We start from the raw sequence: 23,791 nt of genomic DNA on the forward strand, positions 1-23,791 counted from the left end.
TTCTACCCAAAAACGTGCGCCCGCAGATGCAACAACGGAGCTGAATAAAGTCCGTCACTGAGTACAGGTAACGCTCAGACTCATTGTTCAATCAGAAGATACATTAGAGATCGGCCACAACTAACAATCGGAGCTTCGCTAACATCCGAGGCCGATCAATCTACGTTACAAGATTACTACACTGAGATCCTTTATAGAGACCGTGCGCGCTCCTTGAACTACTCATCCTTGTAGAACTGCCATAGACGTCTTGGGTTGTCTACAAACAACCTCCGCACTTGCTCTTCACTCGCGGCCCACTCTACTGTCTGCTTGATCAAACCCGCATCATCAATATTCCTAAAGTCTTGTGGATTCAGTCTGCCACCAGCTGCAGCATTGCCCTCTTTGCTCGCAGTGTGCGGCCAGTCGCTACCAAACACTACCATGTCGGGAGCATTGATCATTATCGTCTGTCCGATTACCCGCATGTCTTCGTACAATGGTGCGGACTTGGAGTTTTGGTAAGGCGCAGAGATCTTGACGAAGACAAGTTTGCGTTGTACGAGAGAAATAAGCTCGGAGAACCCGGTGATAGAATACGGGTCGTAGGTGTTCGCCGTAACATTTGTACGAGAACCCGCCATAGCATGTCCATAGTGGTCAAGAACAACTCGTACGCCCAGATCGGGAATCACGCCGACTAGTTCCTTCATCGCCTTGATTGGGATCCAGAGTTGCAGGTTCCAGTCATGCACCTTTGCAACTTTCGCGTTCTTTTTCACCGCCTCTACGATTTCATCGTTTGTACCCTCATTGCCATAATTGACGCGTACGCCACGAACACCAGCAGCGTGGAATTCAGCCAGTGTCTCGTTGGAGATGTTCTCCGGATCGACTACGACGACACCGCGGCAGGAGCCACTGAATGTGTTCAACGCATCGATCAGTACGGAATTGTTGGTTCCGTAAACACTCGGCAGTACGATGACGCTGTGAGATATGCCGTGCTTTTGTTGCCACTCTGTAGCGTTCTTGACAGTCGCAGCTTTGGGAGTGTAGTCGCGCTCAGGGTCCATAGGATAACGCTCAGGGTCTATGATATGGATATGAGAGTCCCTTAGCAAGCGTTAGCGCCACCAAATACTTGCAGGAACCACGTTTGATAACATACCAAGCTCCATCCGGCAGCACGGTGGCATTATCGGCGGCTTGTGTCATTGCAAAACAAACTGCAACAAACAGCAAGATTGTAGATCTCATCGTCAGCTTAGAAAAGCTTACTTGACGAAAGAGAGGGCCTCGGCGGAACTTCCGGTGTCTCTCTCTCAGCAGCTTCGGTCCGTCTCCATTTATAATCCCATTCGTCTCTCCTGTTCACCCCATCCGGGGCCTGGTAGCATGGCCCCCATGGTGGAGTCCTCGCTTTCCCCGCGTTTACCTGAATCATACAGGCCCAATGCTGACTGATTGAAAGTTTGGGGTCAAGGCTTCGGTATCACGCCGATGGCTTTCGGGCTTGACCGATATCACGAACCAGCAGTTCCACTTCGTGATGCAAATAATTCAATCACGCAACTGGTCGATCAAGGTATATGAAAAGTACTCGGAATCACGATCCAGGCCTAGTAATTCCCGAAACCCACAATGACAGCACACCTTTCCGGAGATACGTATCCGCGAGATAATCGTACCTGGCAAATCCTCCACGCAGCGCAAACAGGAGGCTACGCGGTCGGGGCATACAATTGGTAAGCTTGACGACGTGGTCATCCTTTAGAAAACTTCGTATCCACTGAATGCGCTGTCAGTTACAACGATGATGGGATCATAGCGGTCATCCGCGCAGCGGAACGTCAAAGATCGCCAGCAATTATTCAGGTCTTTCCCTGGGCGCTCCATTTCCAAGGTCCTGAGTTCATCTCGTATGCGATTGCACGTGCGCACGCTGCAACTGTTCCTGTCGCCGTACATCTGGACCACTGCATTGAGCATGCTGATGTAGAACTTGCGTTAAAGATTCCTGATCTGGATTCGTTGATGGTCGACGCGTCAACATCCGACCCTGAGGCTAATATGCAGTACTGCGCGGAGATTGCCCGGCGAGCGAAAGAGAATGGCATGACCGTTGAAGCGGAGATGGGCCGGATCAACGGCGGGGAAGATGGTCTCAAGACTGTCGATATGGAGGTTCTGTATACACACCCGGACTTTGCACGTGAGTTTGTGGAGAAGACAGGAGTTCAATTCCTTGCGCCATCTTTCGGCAACGTCCACGGTCCGTATCCTGAAGGAGGTGCCGAAAAGTATTGGCAGTTGGACCGGTAAGCTCCATTTGATGCGTGGCCTAGTAGCTACAGCTGATGTTCTTTCGTAGATTAGAAGCCATTGGCCAAGCGTTGGGACCGGCCACACCCCTTGTGCTCCATGGAACGCATCCAGTTTCTGATGAGCTGTTCCGCAAGGCCATGGACAGGGGTGTTGCAAAAATCAATTTGAACCGTAACGTGAGGGACGATTACACCGATTTTGTGGGACAGCAATACTCGCGGCACGAGCTCACTGTTCTGAAAGAAAAGGCTGTCGAAGTGTATGCCACATCGATCGGAAGGGCAATGGATATGCTTGGAAGTTCGGGAAAGGCGCTCCGATCCAGTCAATCACCAGCATAGGAAATTAGGATGCTTTAACAACTCAGACCGTTAGTACTACATCTATTCCTTGGTGCAAAGGTTTCTTAGTATCTCTACAGATACGACTCGGAGTTGTCGATAGAGAATTGGAGGTGTTCGTTGCAATGCCCAACACTTCGGCGATCGTAGAGCCGACTTCTGTATTGTTCAAATCGTAGAGACATACCGACAGTCTGTGATAGCGTTGTCAGCCACAGTGACTGTTGTCGTGGTTGCCGTTCCCTATGAACTCCGAGGCATCTACTTGCATGGTAGGGCACATGACGTCACTGCCTCTACAGATGTCTTCGGGCAAGCACCATCGGCCATTCGCCGAAAAAGTCCACTTGAAACAACAGCGATGTATGTGAAAACACGCACCAGAGATATAATTCCAGACGGATAGTGACATCCATACGACCACTTTGGCAGCTCTATCCCACTCCACGTCAAATCGTCCCATGTCTTCTACAGCAAGCATCATCGAGGGTCTGAAGCGCTGGACTTCATGTGATGCAAGTAGTCGATCCTCTTTGCATGCTTTCATAGGCTTACCTCGTTAATAGGTCGCAGATGGTCTTGTCAAGCTTGGCCTTCCCTACGGCGGTTACTTGGATGGTCTCACAATGTACTCGCCGCAGTACCAATCTGGCGATACAAAGATTGTAGGCCTTGTGTACACAGTGAAATTCGTACCAATATCGGATACAAACGCGCCAAAGCCTAATGGAAATTATGTATGTCTCGCAATCTTGAACTGAACATCCCATGTCGTGATCGATTACTTATCAAGCGTGCAGATCGACAGTATCCCGAAAGCGGCAGTCGTGTTTATCTCGCAACCGGCTCCGCACATTAACGCTGTATATGGCGGTCTCATGTCAATGCGAGCACGGTTCCTTGACGCTGCAGGTGTGGTGATTGACGGCAAAATACGTGACCTTCAAGAACACCGAGACCTTTCTTTCCCGGTAACATCATGAGAATCCATCTACGGTGAACAACTCTAACTGTTCCCTAGGTCTTCGCCAAAGGCGTCGCCACTACAGCCGGAGGCTCAGTGTGTCGGCCTTCCCAGACAGATGTACGAGTGCAGCTCAATTCCGATGCTTATGAGGCCTGGATAGAACCTGGTGATTACATTGTTGCTGATTTGGATGGTGTTGTCTGTGTACCTGCCAATCTGGCAGAGAAGGTACTTGAAGTTATCGAGCCGATCGTGAAGGCTGACGAGAAGTGTGCTGCTGGCATAAAGGAAGGACGTACGGTTCAAGATGTCTTTAAAGAGTACCGGGGTCGATGAGCGTAGCCCGCAGTTGCTTGTATAGAGCACCCAAATCAAAGATTTGGTATCACAGTTGATCACACTCGCTAACATAGCATGTATTCCTACCTTGCATCCGAAGTACTTTGACTGCCCTGTTCCGCAACAGATGTCTCTTTTGCTATTTTTGCCCGAGGCAAACGCAAGCGTGCTTACCTACGATCGAATTCTCGGGCATAGAAACGAATCTACTGAGCATGAGAACGGAGATGAATCTCTTTAAAACGTTGCCTACTAGCCCTTATGAATAGTACCGGAATAGATCAACCCTGGACCGAACATATCACGCTGAAGCCGAAAGTACTATGCATTAATCTTCGTGAATGATCATTGGAGTTGCTAAATCTATGTAGAAGGTCATACAAAAATATACAGCTTCGCACTTATTGTTGATGCTCTAAGCTCAGCGGATCTGTGCTCAGTCTTAGTGGTTTAACACCAAAAGCCTCTGACAGCTCCGTGAACATCTCCTTTTCAGCATCCGTGAAAGGAACACCTTCTCTTCGCCTCTTCATCTCAAGGTTCCACTCTGGTTCTCCCGGGAACAGAACGCGGTCAAAGCCTTCCGCCGGCGTGACGCCATGCACCCGCTGTACGAGCGTGTCCATGCGTTTCCGGAAATTTGCCGCATCCATGAAAACTCCCGGCTTGATGGCAATGAAGCTGTGGCCCACATTCTGTGGCCTCGCCTCCTTGTATTGGTCACCAACTTGGCCACCGAATTCCGCATCGCCAAGAACACCAGACATGATGTCCATGAGAATAGCGATACCAGAGCCTTTAGGTCCACCGATAGGTGCCATGCTCCCGCTCAGTGCGGCTTCAGCATCGGTGGTGGGCTTGCCATCTTTGTCATACGCCCAGCCTAATGGGATTGATTCGCCTCGGCGAGCAGCCTTGCGAATCTTGCCCCTGTCTTACATTAATACATAGATTGGTTGTGCACAGTAGATATACATACTTTGCCACGACCGAAGGAGCCATATCCAGAATGAATGGTACTTCGCTGTCACTTGGAGCGCCAGCAGCGAAAGGAGAGATTCCTAGCAAAGTCTCCTTGCCACCGAAAGGGGGCATCTGCTTTGCGGAGTTCGTGAACACGAGCGAAATCATGTCTTTCTTTAGAGCTTGTTGCACATATGTTGCCGCCATACCGAAGTGGTTCGAGTGATTAACAGTGACAATACCAATGCCGTAAGTCTCTGCTCGTCGGATGGCATCTTCCATAGCTTTGGTAGCGACGATGAAGCCGAAACCGTTGTCGCCATCAAGATGAGCAGCTACTGGGGTCTTCTCCATGACCTTTAAGTTTGGAGTAGCGTTCACAAGGCCATCCTTAACTCGGGCCATGTACTGTTGCAGGCGAGCTAAGCCGTGAGTGTCCTAGAGGGACATCAGAATATGCGTTCATTGTAGATTATAATACACACTTACCACACCACGGAGATCAGCCTGGACCAAGCACTTGGCCATAAGTTGCGCCTGATCCTTCGGAAGTCCTCCACCATTGACCAGCAGCGACGCCGCAAAGGTCTCGGCCTCGGCCGGATCGGCATAATATATGGAAGACATGGAAAGTGAAATCGAGCCAAGTGCACGAGAAAGTATCGTCAAGGTGCCATTACCTGTTCGCGAGTCTTGGACATATGTTATTCACAATAGGCAGCGAAATCGCCAGGTATATGCCCGAAGCACGGCATTTCGCCGACGAAAGTCAACACCACTAGAGCATTGGTGCAGTGCCCGGAGGTGGAAACGCGGAGGAGGAGTGGGCTCCAATAGCCGAGGCGTTCAGTGCACGCTAACCAGGAGCACCTTCCCTTCTGCGTACTAGCTGGAAACCTTCGGCAACATGCCGTCACATATCTCTCGGTCTTTGCCCAGACGACGCGGTATCCTCCCATCTCACCGCTGGCCTTGTTCTCTGCTGTGTGCAAGGCCCCGCAGCCTGCATGGTGTCAGAAGCACCTGCCGACCAGTCCCGATCTCGTCGGCGAATTCCGGCCTGTCTGCGCTGTAGGCAGAGAAAGACAAAATGCGATAACAAGTTACCCGCCTGTTCGCATTGTGAGCGGGCCGGCGTACCATGCGATCAAAGCGGGAATCAAGACAGAGCGTGCGCAAAGCCAACTTGGTTTAGAACTTCTCTTGTATATAACTAACTAGAGCATAGGAGAGCTATACAACTAGAGAATCGAGTAGCATTGCTCGAAGATCTATTAAAGACGCATGCACCTCATTTGCAAATAGAAAACGCAAACGACGTTAACACTCTGCATGTACAAGTCACAGAACAGACTGAGATTACCAGAACTGCCAGTCCCAACAGTTCGTTGTCGAATCAAGCAACTTTTCACGGACCCTTGCCAGCCAACGCACAGACGGAGCGAAGGCACATTCAAGATCAAACAACGCCAGTTTTACGGCGTCAATCGAATGCCACCGCTTTAGGGAGAGTAGAGGCAGGACAAATTGCCGACACCCCACAGACTGCTATCAGCGAGAGTCGTATTGGGCCCGATCAGCCTATAGCACACGATGTTGGCTTGCTTTCACTGGGAAATGCGAGTAGCGATCCAAAGTATCTGGGACCATCGTCAGGTGTCAGTTTCGCTCGACTGTTGTATGCTGCAGCGCCACAGAGTCAAGGGTTACCGGCATCAACCTCGGATGTTTCTTTGAGGATCGAGAGTGAATCAGTACCTTGCGCGCCCATTCCTACTGTCTCGCAAATGCATCGCTTTTTAGGTTAGTGTCAGCGATGCCAGCTTCATTTTATGAATCGAAGATTGATTCCTCATAGACTCGTATCTGGAAGCGTTCAACCACATTTATCCATTTTTAAAGGAAGATGAGATCAACGACCTGATTGAGCAGAAGCTTCATCAGTCTGTGCCACAAGGCAAAGGGGACATTGAATTGGCTCTGCTCTTCCTCGTAGCAGCTCTAGGAGCTAGGAACCTTGAACGAGGACTCGACACCGATCTGCGTTCAGACCGCTATTTGGCTTCTGCCATGGCCGAAATTGGTCCATTACAGCTTTACGATAGTCTTAAAGGTGTCCAGATCATGCTTCTTCTCGTGCTGGTCAGCTTATGGTTTCCGAAAGGATTGAACGCTTGGTATCTGATGGCGACGATCATTGCTAGCTGCCTGGATTTGGGACTGCAGCGGAAGCGAGTATCGAAACAGCAAGGCTTCGATGCTGATGAAGAGGACACCCGAAGCAGCATATTTTGGTCAGCATACTCGCTTGAGCGTACCCTCTCAACAACGCTTGGACGACCGCTTACCCTACGAGATGAAGCAGTGGACATAGAGTTTCCGGGAGAAACGGGAACGAATTACTCTTCATACCCTGCAACTGTCATCCCATCTCCATTGCAGGACCTTGACTTCTTCAGCGTACAGTCCTTTACTGCTCCTCAGGTGGCTAGTCCGTCTGAAGGACCCCCGTTGAAAAAAGTTCGCATTGCAAGCACGAACAAACCGGACTACGCCGCTGGGAGGTTCTCTTTCCGCTTTGACAGACTGACAGCCGAGATCAAACTTATGCAATACCGGGTGGTACAGCTGCCTTCGCGCTTTCCATGGCCCACAGATCTTGGTAGCTGGCAGCAGGAAGCGTATGAGGCATGCAATGGTCTTCTCGCAACTGCTAGACGAATCCTGTCGTCGCGCAGCTTGTCGCATGGACGATCACGACGTGCGCTTCCCACGATCGAGCTAAAATATCACCAGTGTGTTCTGCTACTATTTCGGCCAAGTCCCGCGTTTAGGAACCCTACAGCGGATGCGTTAGCTATCTGCCACATGTCTGCACTTGAGGTCCTCAAAATTCACGCTGAACAGCTCAAATTCGGAGAGCTGGCTGACACATGGCTCACTGCGCATTTAGTGTTCATCAGCGGCATCACCGTCATATATACAGCGTGGGTCCTCCCAGGTATTGGGAATCGGGCTGCTATACCGGGTTCTAGCAACTTCACTACACTAGACAGGTCCGTTACAGAAGCGCTTGAAAGCGGCATCAAAGCTTGTTCGGATTTACTTGAGCATCTCGGCCAGACATGGTCAGTGGCCAGAGATGCCAAGGAAAAGTTCGATAGCCTTGGTTCATTGACTCTTGACGCAATGCGAAACGGCACTATACAGTTTGCTACCGCCCTGAAAACACATTCGAGGCCACCTGCGGCACCGGCAATACAGTCCGACGACACCACCTTGCCATCTAGGGGTGAACTGGATACATCCTGGATGAATGCAGGGGACGGCTTCGTCTTCGGTGATTTGCTTGATCCACCGGACTTCTTGGATCAACTGGGAGACTTCTCTACATCGTATGACTTTGCATGGATGGCCGATCCATCAAATGCTCTTTGAATTCACCTGATTACCGCGCACTTATATATGAATGGATCAATACCACGTTATTGCAGTACTTTGATAATAAGCCTTCTACATGCATACAACAGCATGTACAGTTCTTCAAGGCGGCTTTCCAAGACGCCGCAGATGTCAGACGAGCATCGCTTGCAATGTACAAAGTGGGTATCCTCACCGCTGCTCTGCCTCTGCTGGTCCAGCTTCGCGCTCCACGTCACTATCTGTGGGTGTGATTACGCCCCCAATGACTGAGTCTTGCTTCTTCCCTGCGAACGACCTCTCGATGAAGTTGCACATATATTCGTCCTCCGGCTCTACTTCGAAATCGAAACGGCAAAGGTCTTCCTTATATGGGAACATGTACGTTGAGGTTACCCTGTGGAATTAGGAAAATTTTCGGCCACCGTTCTGACGACACGTACCAATGGTGCTCTGGGCTTGCCTGGTACTCTGCTAAGGCTTCGAGGTCCTCGTGGTAACTAACCAGCGCATACTGGAAGCCTTTACTCCGCTCTATGGGGTCGGTGACTGACGGACCGCCTACGATCAACCTTCCGTCTTTCACGCAGGAAAGATCCTTGAGTTTTCGGAGCTCACGGACAAATGTGGCTTTATGTCCCGCAGTTATTTCTGGACGGAACTTGAAAAGGACTCGGAACAATTAGACATACAGGCAGAGTCGTGTATGAGAGATACTTACCGATGTGGATAAGAGTCATGTCGTAGGTAGAGTGGTTCGCGTACGATAAAGTACCGGGTTCGAAGCAAAGGACAGAATGAGCGTACGTACGGCGGGAGTGTTGCAGGGCAGTGAATGTGATTGGAAAAGATTCAATCTCATGAGCAGCTATACACTTGGCAAGATTCTTAACCCGGGGGATAGCTTTGCATCCGGCATATCGCCTTCTACCCGCCATCCTCACACGGCTGGGAGCCGCTAGTCTTCGGCATCATACCGTGATGCCAAGCACCCACCCTCCGGTCCAATAGCTTTTACATGCCGACCAGTGCACTCCACCTGCTACACCGGTCGTTTGCCGGCGTCGTTTTATCCCCACCCTCCTCCACAATTGTTCTCTCCGCGCGGGTGACTAGCCAAGATCTGGGGATGGAGGTAGTGTGCAGCAAACATACGGGTTAAAAGCAGAGCTTTGGTCGATTCTTTTTGAGGGGTAAGACTAATCTGTCCATCTTTCGTGGCAGTCGTGCTCCAATTTAAGGTGATTATTAAGGACTCGACCTTCACTGACGATTATGTCTTTCGACAACAAACATGACATCGTCGGCGACGATGAGAAAGCCAGTCAGATTAAGGTCGAGCAGGCGGACAACCGTCTTGCTCCGGCTCAGGCCATGTCTGAAGAGGAATTTGCTAGTGTCGAGAAGAAACTGAAGCGGAAGCTTGATCTTCGTCTAGCCACCATGGTCTGGCTCATCTTCGTCTTGAACTACCTGGACCGCGTAAGACCACCTGTCTTGGCGCACTTTCGAATGCTTGACCGCTGACTACAGACTCAGAATAACATTGCTGCGGCGAAAGTCGCCGGCATTGCGAAGAGTTTGCACATGGACTCCACGCAATATGCCACGTCCGTGGCGATCCTGTTTGTTGGTTACGTCTTGATGCAGATTCCATCAAACGTATTTTTGACGCAGCTTCGTCCGTCACTGTACCTTCCTCTTGTGATGGCTGCATGGGGTGTCCTTTCTGCGCTTACTGGGATCGTACACAATGCTGCCGGACTGTACGCTACGCGCTTCTTCCTCGGCTTTGTCGAAGCTGCCTTTTATCGTAAGTCTTTGCTCGCGCCGTTGCTCGCGCCCAAAACTCTTGAAATTCGTATCTGAAGACGTCCTGTAGCTGGCGCTTTGTTCCTATTGTCATCGTGGTACACGCGTTCAGAGCTCGGCACACGCAGCGCCTTCCTTTTCTCCGGCAGTCAGCTAGGCAGTGCCTTCTCCGGCCTCATCGGTGCTGGCATCCAGAACTCTCTTGAGGGCGCCCGCGGCCTCGAAGCCTGGCGGTGGCTTTTCATCATCGAAGGCTCAATCACCGTCTTCATCGCTCTCTGCGCCATTCTCGTCCTACCCGATTGGCCGTCCACCACCCGTTGGCTTAACGAGACTGAGCGCGCTGTCGCAGAATGGCGACTCATCAAGGACGCAGGACAGGTGGACGAAGACGACGAGTCTTGGTCGTATGGCTTCAAGGCAGCCTTTGCTGACTGGCGCCTCTATGGCTTCGCCTTCATCTTTACCTGCATCCAAGTTGCATCCGCCACGTCCAACTTCTTCCCTACTATCGTGCAGACATTGGGTTTTAACCGAGTGAACACGCTCCTCCTGACCGCACCGCCATACATCGTCTCATTGTTCATCTCTATCGGAAACAACTGGTCTGCTGATAGGCTGAGGAACTCGTCTTTCCATATCATGTAAGTGACTGTTATAGTCAAGAGCAGACATATTACTGATTACAGTTCAAGGTGGCCCTTAGCCATGGCGATCGTCGGTTTCGTTGTCGCCGCCGCCTCGCTCAACACCGGGGCGCGCTACTTTGCCATGATTATTATGGTCGCTGGAGGGCATGGTAGCAACTCTGTATGTCTAGCATGGACGCAGAAGACCTTGCTGCGTCCTCGCATTAAGCGCGCCGCCGCCGTCGCTTTCGTCAATGCTATCGGCAACACCAGCCAGGTAAGCAGCGTCACTTGCCCTCCGCATCTAATTGAGTACTGACACGATGTCTGTAGGTCTGGACCTCGTACCTATACCCTGACCACAACGCCTCTCGTCACACCATGGCTATGAGTGTGAACAGTGCATTCGCGCTGTTGGCCATAATCGCAGCTATGTTCATGCGCATCGCCCTCCAGCGAGCCAACAAGCAGCTTGAGAGGGGCGAGAAGTCGGTCGCGGAGGCTATGAAGGGACACGCGACGCAGGGTATTATGGGGCTTACGGAAGAAGAAAATCGTGCGAGGAGGGAGAACTTTAGGTACATTACCTAGAGACAAGAGCAGTCGCAGGCGAGAATGGATGAAGGACTGGCGCACTGGGTAGTATAGCGAACTGCTCAGCGAGATGCAGGAGGCGAACGGTAGTCGTGTTCAAGCTTGGGCGGTGGACAACGGCATACGCAATCACATCGCAATGAACATCCTGACAGGACTTGAACGATCAATATCTGCTAATGCCGTTACCACACGTTGTCATGGTAGCTCTTGATAAGACCACTCCTTCCCAATGCATCAGTCAGCAAAAGTGCATTTGCCTGACAGATGTTTCACAGTAAGGAAACTTGTTAGCAAGCCATCTTTTCAGCCCTTAGCAAAGTTCCATCAGGAGCATCCCGCTTCAGCCTAACTCTGACCTCGTTCGCTTGCTTTTTCTCCTGCTCCAGATTATCGTTCAAATCAAACATTGCTCTCGTATCGTGGTCCAACCCATGGAATAGAGTTGCCAATGCACTGCTCTTCCATAGCTTTGTTTCTGAACTCCGCGTCATAACCATCGATGCAATCAAGAACAGAACCGTTGCCAAGACGATCGCTACTGGGAGGATTGCGAAGCCCCACCTTACGTGCACGTAGGACTCTAACGAACTCGATTTTCCGTTCACAGGCTCTGCACCCGTGAATCCACGAAACGCGGTGGTCATTGACACTGCCAGGTCGCTCATTAGCATATTGAGACCATCAGCGTACTCGTAGTAGTTCCAGTAGAATGCCGTGACGATATCTGTGTCGAAGAACGTTTCGCCAGAGGAGATGCCCACGGTAAGGTTCACAACTACGGCACGATCCGGATCGGTGACGCTGCGAGTGAAGTCCGTCGTGGTCCTGGTGGCCGATCCATTCGTGAAGATCGCACCAAACCAGCCGCGGATACTAAGAAGAGCACCCATTCCAAAAAGATAGAGATCGTCCGAACCGCCTTTGATATACACGTCGTACTCCGATTCTGAGTCAGGTGAGCTCATGTCGACAACCGTTTGGTTCAGCATTGTGTGAGTGACGTTCTCTTGGAGTGTGCCGTTCACAACCGACGAAGAGAGCGTCTTCACGCAAGCTTGTAGACTGCACTGCTTGGCCCACACATTCAGAGTGTCCGGTACGTCGTGAAGCTCTGTGCCCATGAAGATGATCCTGATCAGCGTTGAGTGGGGCATATCGCCGTATGCAGACGGAATGATGGACGTCATGCTGAACACGTCGGAACTTGTATTGAGGCGGGCTCCTTGAGGCAACTGCCACCCGCATGTGGACATGTTTGGGCTCGGGCCAAACTCGGATGGACAATACCTCGTAGCAAGGGAGCTGATGTCGATGCATTCGTGACAGACTGCTAAAGTTTCGAAGGGTTCCCATGCACAGTTCCCGCTTTGGCATGTGAAGGGAAGGGATGCAGCAGGTCTGCTATTCTCCGCGAAGAGGCCGTTGTATACGGCCGCTTTCAAAGGGAGGATTGGCACGTAGCCAGCTAGAGAAGCCTCAGTCAATACTAAATCCAAGCTGATAGCTGCGAAGGTACTTACTTGAGCTTGTGTTTCCTTTCAAAGCACCGGTGTAGTTCAGAGCTCGAGGGACCGCGGCGCCGACTTCGCTTTCGACACTCCGAGACTTATACGTGGCGATTTGTTGAGCAAACGGTCCCAGTGCGAGAGAAAGGATAGCGATTAGTGCCCCGAACGAGCTTAAAAACCTACAAGATCTGTATTAGCACTGCAACAGTCTAGTTATGATATACATACCCTCCTCTCCTTTTGAGTAGCAGCTTTAAGGCACCCCAAGAACCCCGACTGGCTTCATCAAAGACCTCCACGTCTGATAAAGGTGTATCTGCCTGCTTGAACTGGATCCACTTTGACTGAGAAATTCCACTCGAAAGGGTGATGGACATGGTTGCATTTGCGACCGTGGCCAGCAGGGCGATGAGAGCATTCAAAGTGATCTGGTGAGGCCATTCAGGCAATGCACGCCCATTGTATCGAGCTATGACCCCAATGATTGAGGCAACAGCTGCAAGTCCGACCAATAGGGTCACTATCTCCGGCATCCAGGTACCTGGGTGAGACAGCTTGACTCTGCGCTTGGACTTGAGGCTGGAATCCTCCGAGGTGACGACCGTCGTGTTGGTAGACGAACTCCAATGTGGAGCATGCTTACTTGTGTGACCAGTCGTAGGAGCATCCGAACCCCCATCCAAGTGTATGTCCTGGAATCCTTCTCGGAAAGGGTTGTCCTCGCGAGGGGCCGAGGTAGACGTGCGTTCTTCATTCATCGGCTCCACTGCAATGCTGTGCTGCAGCTTCAGTGGCTGATAAGCCATCGAGACAAACTTCAAGGCTAAGCTTGAGGGTCCCAAAAATATGGCGGTCTTGGTAGTGCTTTCGTCAGTAGGCGGCGACTATGCATCACAAGAGAACGGATCACGGCCTCTTTTTATTCTCGAGGTATGGCTTCTCACTGCCGAGCTTCATGCTGTGCCACCCAGTCCACACCGTATGTTATCGATATGCAGTAGGTGGGTGTTTACCTTGTATACAGCGCAAACACTCATTCGTGAGCCTGATCATGAAGGGGGCCGCTATTTTTGGAAACCACGCACTTAGTGGAGGCAGATAAGGGCCGAGCTTTACAATTAACAAGATCTGCAATGCAGAGAAAGCATGTGGAAAAGGCATGATAGGAAATATGCGAACAGCTACGTGCTGAGCAAATGGGAAATGTCCCGCAGCTGCACCTCGTCATACTGTTAGAAGGCTTAGATCGAGCCGCTTGACCGTTTTGAGTTTAGCTTTGCGGCAAGGTCGAAGCTCCGCCACTGTCAGCGCTTCAAACTTGACCTTCAATGGACGCACAATCGGAATGCTTCGACGAATCATTCATTAGAGAATCTTGGAGATTTCGATGAGTGCTTAAAAGGATGTTCTCAATCTGAGATGGAGGTATCTATTCTAGATTGCGCAAGGAAGTTTTGGACGCCATGGGTACCTACGTGTAAGTCGGATGTCGGTAGCACGCAATTCTTCCGTGTGAACATCAACAATACTGTAATGCATCACAACTTTGAACACTCATTGTAGAGTGAATCACACTAGGGTATACAGTTCTACATGCGACTGGCGTTAGCCTACACTAGACCGCCCCGCAACCGCGAGAGCCTCAGCTCACCGAGAACTGTCTCGTCGAAGACCACCAAGTACCACAATAGTGGCTTTCGCAGCACTTCGAAGGCCAGAATGGCCCAGTGCCAAGGCAGCAAATCTGGCCAGGTAAGATCTTGCGGTTCAAGCACTCGGTGATCCCCATGAGCTCGTCCTAAGCCATCAAAAATCTCCAAGCTTAGCAAAGGTCTGGTCAAGATGCCCTTGCGCTATTATTCAGACTGTGCGAAGGAGTCAGAGGCTTGATGTATATGCTCGTCACAACGTCTTGGTCGGACTTCAGGTTGGAAGGAATGGCGTAGGCAATATTCCATAATGAATGTATGTATGAACACGCGAATGTCCTCGGGCGTGTCAATGATCCTTGCGTTAGGACCGGTGAAGACAGGGTGCGGTTCGGCGTAAACCATTCGTACTGCTGGGCTTGCAAACGAGGCCTCCCATTTCCGCGTAACGTTCTGCCAACAGCAGCCTCGCTTTGCACACAACGTCGTCCCTGGCGGTGGGTGGTGCAGAATGACGGCTGCGCACTGCATAGCCATGCAGATAGCCATGCAGGCTAGCAGTCTGTCCTTGCCATAGACCCTGATCGCACTCTGATGCGACATGCAGTGTTTGTGTAGAGCTGAGATCTTTGTCCCTCGTCGCCCTTTAGCCTGTTCCGGTAGGTGGAGCGCTAGAGGATCGTCACATCTGGGGTTCCCGCATTGCGGGGATGGTGTCGTTGAACCCTGTCAAAAAACCGATCGCTAGTCTGCGCATCCCTTTGTTGCTCGCGCTGTCTGGCATGCTAGCACTTGAGATGCAGATTGCTCGATGGCTGATTCCTTCAGCAGACTGGTGAGAGATATTCTCGTGGCCTAGAAACGCCGCAGTAATGCTCCAGCCAATGGTCTGAATGTCCTGGAGACTTCCGGTGAATGGGCAAATCCTGAAGACCCTCGTCTTTGTCAAAATGAGCCTGCTGATCTCCAACCTGATCACGCCTCGAGCCACAGGTATACGAATTGGCCCGAGCGTGGAAAAGATTTTGCGGAGGTGAAAGCCCCAAGCGCGCACGCGCAGCCACCCTGCAGCCTCCAACCTGTCACGCCTGTGTAGCGAATGGAAAGAATGACGAGAACGTTCCGCTAAGCCACTTACGCATTCCCAATGTACATTCTGAAGCTGTTGCATCGCTGACGCCGGCTCGGATCGAAGGTGCTATGCTGCGGTTGCTGTAGAGTCGCGTGCCTTCGCTGCAGCGTCCAACCGAATGGCGACGCCTTCACTTTATGTCCAGAAAGTCTCCGCCTTGTGTGTGACCGAAGCCTGCAACGCGAACCCACGCACCGACCGCTTTCAACCCGACCGGCTGCCTGGATCCCCGCAGCTGATAAAACACAGCTTCCCCGCTCATCGACCTCCCCCCTGGATCGCCCACCTGCAAACAATCTGAACCGCGTTTGTCGTACACATGGCGGACGAGAAAATCTCAGGCACCAAGTAAGTCTACAGCTTCTGCATCTCGCCGCAAGCTCCAGTAAGCTGACAGCATTGTAGGCCTACTGAGCGCCGCAGCTCCATTCTCGAAACCGAGGAGAAGCGTCGCCAAAGCATTACGGAGCTGACCGCCAACACCGAGGGAGAGTAAGTTGCCGACTCAGTTCCGGGACGAGACGTTTGCGTACTGTCGGTCTTTGTGATGCCGATTCCAAGGTCCTCCGCGTTGCGCCGATGTTTGTCGTAGTACCGCTTGCAAGTCTTTCTCTAACGATCCGCTAACGTCTCCAGAATCCGTAATCCGCTCGTCGGCCTTTCCAAAGAGGAACTGATCGCAGACGTTGAGGGTTTCGCGCGCGAGCACCAGCTCGAAGATATCACGCCAATTCTCATCAAGGGTGCGCTCGCTGCTCAGGCGCCCGCTCTCATTGATGAGATTGAGGAGCTTGACGAGAACGACCGCATTACCCTCCGCGAGGAAATTACGCACCGCTGGAAGCTACCCAAGATCCTGTATGTGACAGTCATCCTCAACTCTATCGCTGCAGCTATCCAAGGATGGGACCAGACGGGCTCAAACGGTGCCAACTTGACCTTTGCGCAGCAATTTGGTATCCCTGATGGACCCGCGACTTTCTGTGATGAAAGCGCCGCGAACACGGCCTTGTGCCGCAAGAACAGCTGGATCGTCGGTTTCATCAACTCTTGCCCATACATTGCCATTGCTCTCTTCACTGCGTGGATCTCAGATCCAATCAACGATTTGCTGGGCCGCCGCGGCACCATCTTCATTGCTGCAATCTTCTCGGTTCTCGCTCCCATTGGTTCTGGTCTCACTCAGCATTGGGGCCAACTCGCGGTGTGTCGTGTACTGCTAGGTATCGGTATGGGTCTCAAAGAAGTGTAAGTGCCTGGAGCCTGGATTCGACAAGCTTTGTGTTGCTAATGCAATATTAGGACTGTCCCTGTCTTCTCCGCTGAAAACGTACCGGCAAACGTCCGTGGTGGTCTTGTCATGTCATGGCAGATCTGGACTGCGTTCGGTATCTTTTTGGGTACAGTTGCTAACCTTGTTGTCATGGTAAGTCGAATGTTCGATACATTATAGATCACGTCGCTGACTTGCGAACAGAACGTTGGTCGGATCGCTTGGCGATTGCAGCTGGGCTCCGCTTTCATCCCTGCAGTCCCACTCCTCTTCGGTATCTTCTTCGTGCCAGAGTCGCCCCGTTGGCTGATGAAGAAGCGTCGATATGCTCAGGCGTATAAGTCCTTCCTCCGGCTCCGCAACACCCCACTTCAAGCCGCGCGAGACCTCTACTACACTCATGCACTTCTAGCTCAAGAGGAGATTCTTGTGAGGGAGGCTGGTCTGACGCCGAGCAGCAACTTCTTCACTCGCTTCATCGAGCTTTTCACGATTCCGCGTGTGCGTCGTGCGACCCAGGCCTCCGGCGTGGTGATGATCGGGCAACAAATGTGCGGAATAAACATCATTGCCTTCTATTCAAGCACAATCTTCAGGGAGGGCGGTGCCACCGACAAGATTGCCCTTATCGCCTCTTTCGGTTTCGGTCTTGTAAATTTTGTCTTCGCATGGCCGGCGGTGTGGACAATCGATACATTTGGACGCCGCGGCCTGCTGCTATTCACATTTCCCAACATGTTCTGGTCGCTGTTAGTCGCGGGTATGTGCTACTACATCCCGAAAGACAGCTCGGCGCACATGGCTTTGATCGCCTTGTTCGTGTACATCTTCGGCGCTTTCTACTCTCCAGGCATGGGCCCGGTTCCATTCACATACTCTGCCGAAGTCTTCCCTCTGTCGCATCGTGAGATGGGCATGTCTTGGGCTGTGGCGACCAACAACTTCTGGGCATCCGTTCTCTCACTGACCCTTCCGACCATGTTGCGGGTCATGAAGGCGCAGGGTGTTTTCGGCTTCTACGCTGGGCTGAACATCGTGGCCATGATTATGATGTAAGTTCAATATGGCTATCCTAGTGGAGTATTGCTGACCATCTTTAGCTTCTTGTGGCTGCCCGAGACCAAGCAGCGCACGCTCGAGGAGCTTGACTACATCTTTGCCGTACCAACGCGCACCCACATGAAATACCAGGTGGGCCAGAACCTGCCTTGGTGGTTCAAGACGTACATTCTCCGCAAGAAGGGCCTCGCGAAGCCCGTCCTATACAAGTTCGACATCGTTCACAGCACCGAGCCGAAGCCTGATATTACTGGCTTGAAGGCGTAGGCGCGGAATGGTCCGTTCCTCATGAGGATCCGCATGCTATAGCGGGTTGTGAGCCGATACTGCCAGCGACTTCCTGCGCAAGCTAGTGATCTGGGCGAAATCCCTGTAGTTGTGATGTACCCCAACTGGTCAGCTTTGTTTGGAGCCCTATCTTGATGGCTTATCTTGACGGTAGTACGTGAGTAGACGGCTATTAGTCGCTCATTAGATGATACAAGAAATTCGTACAGTGATTGCGTGGAATGCGCAACTCGGGCCCCGGCTCGACATCATCACGTGCGCTTCTTCCAGCCCTGGAGTGTTTCGTCGGCGGCAGTTTTCTAGTCTACAGTTTTTCCTCGCGAATCAATGACCGCTGACTAGGCTTGGCCGTCTGCGCTTCCGTGCATTCCGCTTCTCTATCTGTTCGTAGCTCAAACTGAACGTGCCGGCATCGGGCTCTCGTTTCTTGGCTTCCGCGCTGGTCCGGTAAGTTCGGCACCGCACTCACAAGCACGACTCGCGACCGCTGAAGGTTTCACATCGTTTCAAAAAGTGAGAAGTACAATGACAAGTCGTTGAATTAGAGTCCCAACAGTATCCACAAAAAACGGCTGTGACGTAGCGTCCGTTGATGAACTAGGATGAGCTAAGCGTCCGCCCACATGTCAAGTAGGAACGACCCACTCACGTCCCGCCGATTAGCCTCGGTATAGCATAACCAACATAACATCACGCCGTGTCGCATGACCGTCTTACCGTACCTCTTTCTCGTGCAACGTGCTCTCACAGCTATCACTCCTGCTTGGAAGCTTTCATTGTGTTCGCATTGCACCGCTTCGTGAAGCTGTCGTACTGAAATTGACACGCACTATCTTGGCGGCCTGAGACAGCACGAAGTACCGTGACAATGGGATTCAATCTGAAGCAACAACTTGTCTTTGTGCGTGACAGCGATGGAATGGGAGCTTGAATGTTCGCTGATCATTTCATCCAGTACGGCGCATACCATAATGAACCTGTCCGCGACTCTAGCTAAATATGGTTGTCCCTACAACTAATCCCAACACAGACCAACATCGCAATTCACATGGCTTGTGTGCCAATCCTCCTAGCGACCGGCCAGATCTTCGTACGTTGAGCATCAAGTCCAGCAGCCTTCCGCTAACGCCGGTGCAAAGGGAACCAACACGCCTGCCCTACGCACTCCAGCCCTGCTATCACGCCTCAATTTGCCCTTGAACGTTGCAACACTTGCCTCTTTGACGTACTCGGCACTCTATTTAGTCCTCTCTCCCAACCTCGCTGGTGCCGGTATCGGTCCATTCGTCTTGGGAGGTGCTGCCCTCGCCAACAAGCTCGCAACCAAGTACGATCGCACTAAAGTTCGTTCTTCACTTTCACATGTTCTTGCGCAGTCACTGACTTTATGGAGGTGAACACTATTGCCATCAGCGTGCACGTAGTATCGTGGATCCTGCAATTCGTCGGCCACGGCAAGTTCGAAGGACGCAAACCCGCGCTGCTGGACAACTTGGTGCAGGCGCTGTTTCTGGCACCCTTGTTTGTCTGGTACGAGCTTCTGTTCAAGCTGGGCTTCTACAAGAACTTGAAGAAGGAGGTGGACAGTGCGATCGAGGTTGAGCTGAGGAAGTTGAAGGCGAAGAAGGGAGAGTAGGCATGCAGGTTGAAAACAGAATTGTGCACTATTGCATGAATTGCAGGAGTAAACGAAGGCAGGGTTTTTCTGATGTACCTATTGATGATGACCATAACGGGGCATTGGGTATACGATGGAGATGATGAAACCGAAACGAATTGTCGGAGGATAGGGAAGTTTAGATCGCCTCCAACGACTTTAATCAGTAGCCGGGTTGTTAATATGCCAATGGACCAAGTCTCGCGCCGCAATTGCATCCTCCAGAGAATCATGGCCTGTAGTCCCTTCACCTAATTGGATCTTCCGGCCTAAACGCTTATCGGCCAGGGTCTTGAGCGACAGATCTCCTCCCTTCCTCTTCTTCTTCTTCTGCACCGGCAGCCCTGCAGCTGCATTTGCACTGTCACCGGGACCCAAGGTCTCCTTCACAGGCTCCACATAGGTTCCGTCAGCCTTTGCCTTCGCGATCGCTTCCTCTTCTGCCTTTTTCTCTTTCTCTTCCCTACGCTTCTTGATGTTGAGTTCAATGACCAGCGAGTCGACGACATGCTCATGGATCCACTTCATCGACCTCAAATCGTTGCTGACTCCATGCCCTACAACGATAGTCTGCGCCCCAACGAACCTCCATATTGCGTGTCGCGCTCCCATGGTAGCATTCAAGCTCGTTCGCTGTCTCTGTGCAGCACGCATCTGCCCCCATGTAACGCCCGAGAACCGTGTGTTGAGATGTCGCAACGGTACGTCCGGCTCCACGATGTTGTTCACGAGGACCTCCCCCGTGAAGTAATCTATCAGCGTGACTTTGATAAGCTCCGTGTCTCCAGACTCCGCCGTGCCCATCTCACAATCCAGCGCGACGGCTGCACGGATATCCTGGCCCTTACCGAGTCCCCTTGATGCAGCCACGACAGGTGTGAAATGGAGTTGGTAATGTCGGGCGAGTTCTATAAGAGGTTCATCGCGCGGATTATGGAAATCGGAGCCGCTGCAAGGGTCGGCGGTGCAATGCTGACCGCAACAGGTCCAGTACTATGGTACGGTCAGGTGACTCAAGCAGAGCGGGGAAGAGTGCCTGTTTGTCTCACCTTCTGAATAACGTCACCAGAATGGAACCTGCAATTGAACTGGAGAGCAGGAGCAGCCTTTTCCTTCAGCGCGCTCAGCTCGGAAGTGGGTGTTCGAGATGCGCGTGCCATATTCGATGTAGAAGAACTGAAAGCGTTGTTGGCTGCGTGCGCTACTATCGAATGGCCCGGACCCATCCTTTCTCTGCCTTTGAGTTGTGACATTGCTAGCAATGTTACTTGTTATTCCAGATGCGAGTTTTGTATATTACCTTTCCCGCACCCTAGACATCTTCGCTTCAAGAGAAGCTCCTCGTCCGTAAGCAGCTGTGTTATGAAACCGTGCTTTCGAAGGTTGTCTTTGGGCTCAATCAATAGCTGCAGCTGCATCGCATAGGCCTCTGACTGTGTGATAGTCTCCATGTTTAGAGTTGATCTGTAGCGAACGACGAATAAAAAAAATAATGTGGAAGGTAAGGAGGTAGCCTGATGATCTAGGAATATCGCGCTAAGACAGACTTTGTTACGTAATGCAAACAAACAATCTGATTGGTGGGGATTGACCAGCAACCACACATGTCTTTCTTCGAGAGCAAACCAAACAGTGAGAGGGTGAGTCTGTAGGACATAGATAGCTGTTCTCTTGAGATATTCGCAGTCGATCTAAGAAGATAGGTTCTAATAAGAATCGTATTAGTGCGCGTGAGGCAAAAAAGAGTTGTTACAGCTGCTCTACCGTGCATCGTCAGAAGTCTGGATACCCCATGTGTCTCAAGCTAAGCAACGCAGTATCAGGGAAATTCCAAGCTAGATGTACTACACTGTTTAGAGGGGTCCGAAAAGAAGCTTGTCGTTTCCAAAGGCGGCTTCTCAGTATTCTCCAACGCCTTCGCACAACGTGGTGCTCCAAACCACGACCCCATCGAATGCTCCGGTGGAGCCTTGGTACAGCCGTTTTCCGTCAACGGTTGTCAACCAATGGTCCACCTGAAGTTCCTTCAGCCTACCCACACCCCAGAATACCCGTTGACGACACCAATGTACGGTACGCAGAGTTGAATTTATCGTTCCGTTCATCGATAAAAGAATTCCATCTCTGCAGCAAACCCTTTTACCATGGGATTGTGGTGCGCAGCCAGTGGAAGTAATCTTCTCGGGCCAATTGGACCCACCGGGAACCGTTGGTGATAACCTTTGAGGTTGTAAATTTTGTCCGATCCGGAAAATGGACTGTTTTGAGGGGTTTGCGACCGACCATGGCCGTTTGCGATAGCCGTTGAGTGTGGAAGCATTACAGGATACCTCGGATGATAGGTAACCGGGAGCCGCCTTCCCAAGTTGCCTACATCTGTTGTATTCTGGTGATCTCGTAATCGATCAAGGAGGATAGTGCATCTGATTCGAGAGATTCGTAGATGATTGGCGCATGCAGTGTACCCTGATGTACCTCAGTGCATCGTAGGCCATCGCAACTGTCATACATGTTGCGAATATCCTGCTATAGGAGCCCTACATCCCCTGTTGCATCCGGAGCGTGTTGGGCGACAACCAGATGAAACGATGTGGTATGCCTCTCCCAGTGGTTCTCTCTATCCAACCTCCCTACCGTGAAAAGTCTTCACGATAACCGTTGGAACCCTTCCAGGCGCTCACGATACCTGTTGACCTCAGCGGGGGAAATCGATTTCGCCTCGCACGGCGCGACCTCAACAGCTCTCATCTCATGTTTATAAATCCCCCGACTTCCCATTTCCTCTTGCTCTTCACCAAGTCTCCAATACTTTCGACACACCAGCACACTTGGGCCTACCACCACACTTCAGCACCACCACACTTCAGCACCACCACACTTCAGCACCACCACACTTCAGCACCACCACAGGCCTCTCATAACGACAAGCAACACAGCAAGCAAATTCACCCACACACTTAAACCCCTCCTCAAAAGTAAGCATTTTCTCCTCTTGTACGCCACTTCAGGAAGTAACAGTCGCAGACAAAATGCCTTGCAGCAATTGTCTTGAGACCGCATGTAACGGCTGCGCAAATTTCCTTCCGGGGCAATTCGGGGCTCCATCGTTGCCGGAGGAGATGCTGGGCCATCCCCCCTCCATTATTGACTACTCCATTTTGGACGGCGCAGGACTCGACTTCTCGGACGACCTGGCAGCAGGCCAGAACCAGCAGATGATGTTACCGCCTGCTCAACCCTCGCACCCTCCCACCGTCACCCCTACGCAGCTCCACCGGCCGAACTTTGAGGTACCGGGGCAGTCGTTTACATTGAATGCAACGCAGCCGTCCGCACCTCAGGCAAGGTCTGGTGGGGTCAGCCAGACCCTCAATTTCCACGGAGGCACCCAGGCCATCCAACTCTTCCCCTCCGGCCCGTCACCGGACAATCTTCTTGGGACCGGGCCACAGGCCCTCCACTTCAACTCCTTTGGAGCTCTCACCCCCCCGCAGCCAACGCCGCCACCGAAGAAGCGTGGCCGCCCAGCTGGCAGCTTAGACAAAGTCAAGCGCAACCCCAAGGGGGCGGGCCTCGCGAAAGAGGCCTCCTACAAGACGAGTGGGCGCCCGAGCAAGGAGCAGAGGGATGCCCGCATCGCGCACATGCGGCTGAAGCAAGAGATCAAGCAGATGAAAGATACAGAGGGACTTGTTCCGTCGCACAAGTATGTGGAGCTGGCGGAGCTGGCGGAGAAAGCCGGCTTGAAGGAGCAGAAATAGGGTCTTCGATCGAACGTCCTTTGCCGTATAGTGGGAAGTCGTTTCCTAAGGCGAGGCGTTCTGGCTCTTCACGGCACTCTTAACCA

General features: G+C 51.8%; 12 protein-coding genes across 12 annotated transcripts; 7 read left to right on the forward strand and 5 right to left on the reverse strand.

Moving 5' to 3' along the window:
• Positions 1-218: 218 nt before the first annotated feature.
• Positions 219-1,181, reverse strand: N0V89_010689 (uncharacterized protein; the record flags this gene model as incomplete). Its single annotated transcript, XM_056219430.1, has 2 exons — positions 219-1,098; positions 1,174-1,181. The coding sequence occupies 2 exons, from the start codon at positions 1,179-1,181 to the stop codon at positions 219-221; spliced, it is 888 nt and encodes a 295-aa protein (XP_056066557.1).
• A 445-nt stretch (positions 1,182-1,626) lies between these two features.
• On the forward strand, positions 1,627-3,954 carry N0V89_010690 (uncharacterized protein; the record flags this gene model as incomplete). Its single annotated transcript, XM_056219431.1, has 6 exons — positions 1,627-1,730; positions 1,791-2,303; positions 2,357-2,567; positions 3,218-3,388; positions 3,452-3,568; positions 3,673-3,954. 6 exons carry the CDS (start codon positions 1,627-1,629, stop codon positions 3,952-3,954), a joined length of 1,398 nt encoding a protein of 465 aa, XP_056066558.1.
• A 404-nt stretch (positions 3,955-4,358) lies between these two features.
• Positions 4,359-5,547, reverse strand: N0V89_010691 (uncharacterized protein; the record flags this gene model as incomplete). The annotated part of the gene is made up of 3 exons (XM_056219432.1): positions 4,359-4,887; positions 4,937-5,358; positions 5,410-5,547. 3 exons carry the CDS (start codon positions 5,545-5,547, stop codon positions 4,359-4,361), a joined length of 1,089 nt encoding a protein of 362 aa, XP_056066559.1.
• A 1,160-nt stretch (positions 5,548-6,707) lies between these two features.
• On the forward strand, positions 6,708-8,358 carry N0V89_010692 (uncharacterized protein; the record flags this gene model as incomplete). The annotated part of the gene is made up of 2 exons (XM_056219433.1): positions 6,708-6,723; positions 6,779-8,358. The coding sequence occupies 2 exons, from the start codon at positions 6,708-6,710 to the stop codon at positions 8,356-8,358; spliced, it is 1,596 nt and encodes a 531-aa protein (XP_056066560.1).
• A 174-nt stretch (positions 8,359-8,532) lies between these two features.
• On the reverse strand, positions 8,533-9,080 carry N0V89_010693 (uncharacterized protein; the record flags this gene model as incomplete). Its single annotated transcript, XM_056219434.1, has 3 exons — positions 8,533-8,737; positions 8,784-9,012; positions 9,062-9,080. 3 exons carry the CDS (start codon positions 9,078-9,080, stop codon positions 8,533-8,535), a joined length of 453 nt encoding a protein of 150 aa, XP_056066561.1.
• Positions 9,081-9,615: 535 nt separating this feature from the next.
• N0V89_010694 (uncharacterized protein) lies at positions 9,616-10,800 on the forward strand (the record flags this gene model as incomplete). Its single annotated transcript, XM_056219435.1, has 3 exons — positions 9,616-9,822; positions 9,874-10,153; positions 10,223-10,800. The coding sequence occupies 3 exons, from the start codon at positions 9,616-9,618 to the stop codon at positions 10,798-10,800; spliced, it is 1,065 nt and encodes a 354-aa protein (XP_056066562.1).
• A 60-nt stretch (positions 10,801-10,860) lies between these two features.
• On the forward strand, positions 10,861-11,372 carry N0V89_010695 (uncharacterized protein; the record flags this gene model as incomplete). The annotated part of the gene is made up of 2 exons (XM_056219436.1): positions 10,861-11,058; positions 11,115-11,372. The coding sequence occupies 2 exons, from the start codon at positions 10,861-10,863 to the stop codon at positions 11,370-11,372; spliced, it is 456 nt and encodes a 151-aa protein (XP_056066563.1).
• A 293-nt stretch (positions 11,373-11,665) lies between these two features.
• Positions 11,666-12,631, reverse strand: N0V89_010696 (uncharacterized protein; the record flags this gene model as incomplete). The annotated part of the gene is made up of 1 exon (XM_056219437.1): positions 11,666-12,631. One exon carries the CDS (start codon positions 12,629-12,631, stop codon positions 11,666-11,668), a length of 966 nt encoding a protein of 321 aa, XP_056066564.1.
• A 3,355-nt stretch (positions 12,632-15,986) lies between these two features.
• On the forward strand, positions 15,987-18,266 carry N0V89_010697 (uncharacterized protein; the record flags this gene model as incomplete). The annotated part of the gene is made up of 6 exons (XM_056219438.1): positions 15,987-16,015; positions 16,073-16,159; positions 16,304-16,915; positions 16,970-17,093; positions 17,145-17,992; positions 18,041-18,266. The coding sequence occupies 6 exons, from the start codon at positions 15,987-15,989 to the stop codon at positions 18,264-18,266; spliced, it is 1,926 nt and encodes a 641-aa protein (XP_056066565.1).
• A 1,069-nt stretch (positions 18,267-19,335) lies between these two features.
• N0V89_010698 (uncharacterized protein) lies at positions 19,336-19,923 on the forward strand (the record flags this gene model as incomplete). The annotated part of the gene is made up of 3 exons (XM_056219439.1): positions 19,336-19,377; positions 19,427-19,630; positions 19,681-19,923. The coding sequence occupies 3 exons, from the start codon at positions 19,336-19,338 to the stop codon at positions 19,921-19,923; spliced, it is 489 nt and encodes a 162-aa protein (XP_056066566.1).
• Positions 19,924-20,103: 180 nt separating this feature from the next.
• N0V89_010699 (uncharacterized protein) lies at positions 20,104-21,395 on the reverse strand (the record flags this gene model as incomplete). Its single annotated transcript, XM_056219440.1, has 3 exons — positions 20,104-20,937; positions 20,994-21,199; positions 21,245-21,395. The coding sequence occupies 3 exons, from the start codon at positions 21,393-21,395 to the stop codon at positions 20,104-20,106; spliced, it is 1,191 nt and encodes a 396-aa protein (XP_056066567.1).
• Positions 21,396-22,973: 1,578 nt separating this feature from the next.
• Positions 22,974-23,705, forward strand: N0V89_010700 (uncharacterized protein; the record flags this gene model as incomplete). The annotated part of the gene is made up of 1 exon (XM_056219441.1): positions 22,974-23,705. One exon carries the CDS (start codon positions 22,974-22,976, stop codon positions 23,703-23,705), a length of 732 nt encoding a protein of 243 aa, XP_056066568.1.
• Positions 23,706-23,791: the final 86 nt, after the last annotated feature.

The sequence above is a fragment of the Didymosphaeria variabile genome (assembly GCF_027946475.1).
Source record: "Didymosphaeria variabile strain IMI 356815 chromosome Unknown scaffold_8, whole genome shotgun sequence".
In the NCBI taxonomy this organism is placed as follows: domain Eukaryota; kingdom Fungi; phylum Ascomycota; class Dothideomycetes; order Pleosporales; family Didymosphaeriaceae; genus Didymosphaeria; species Didymosphaeria variabile.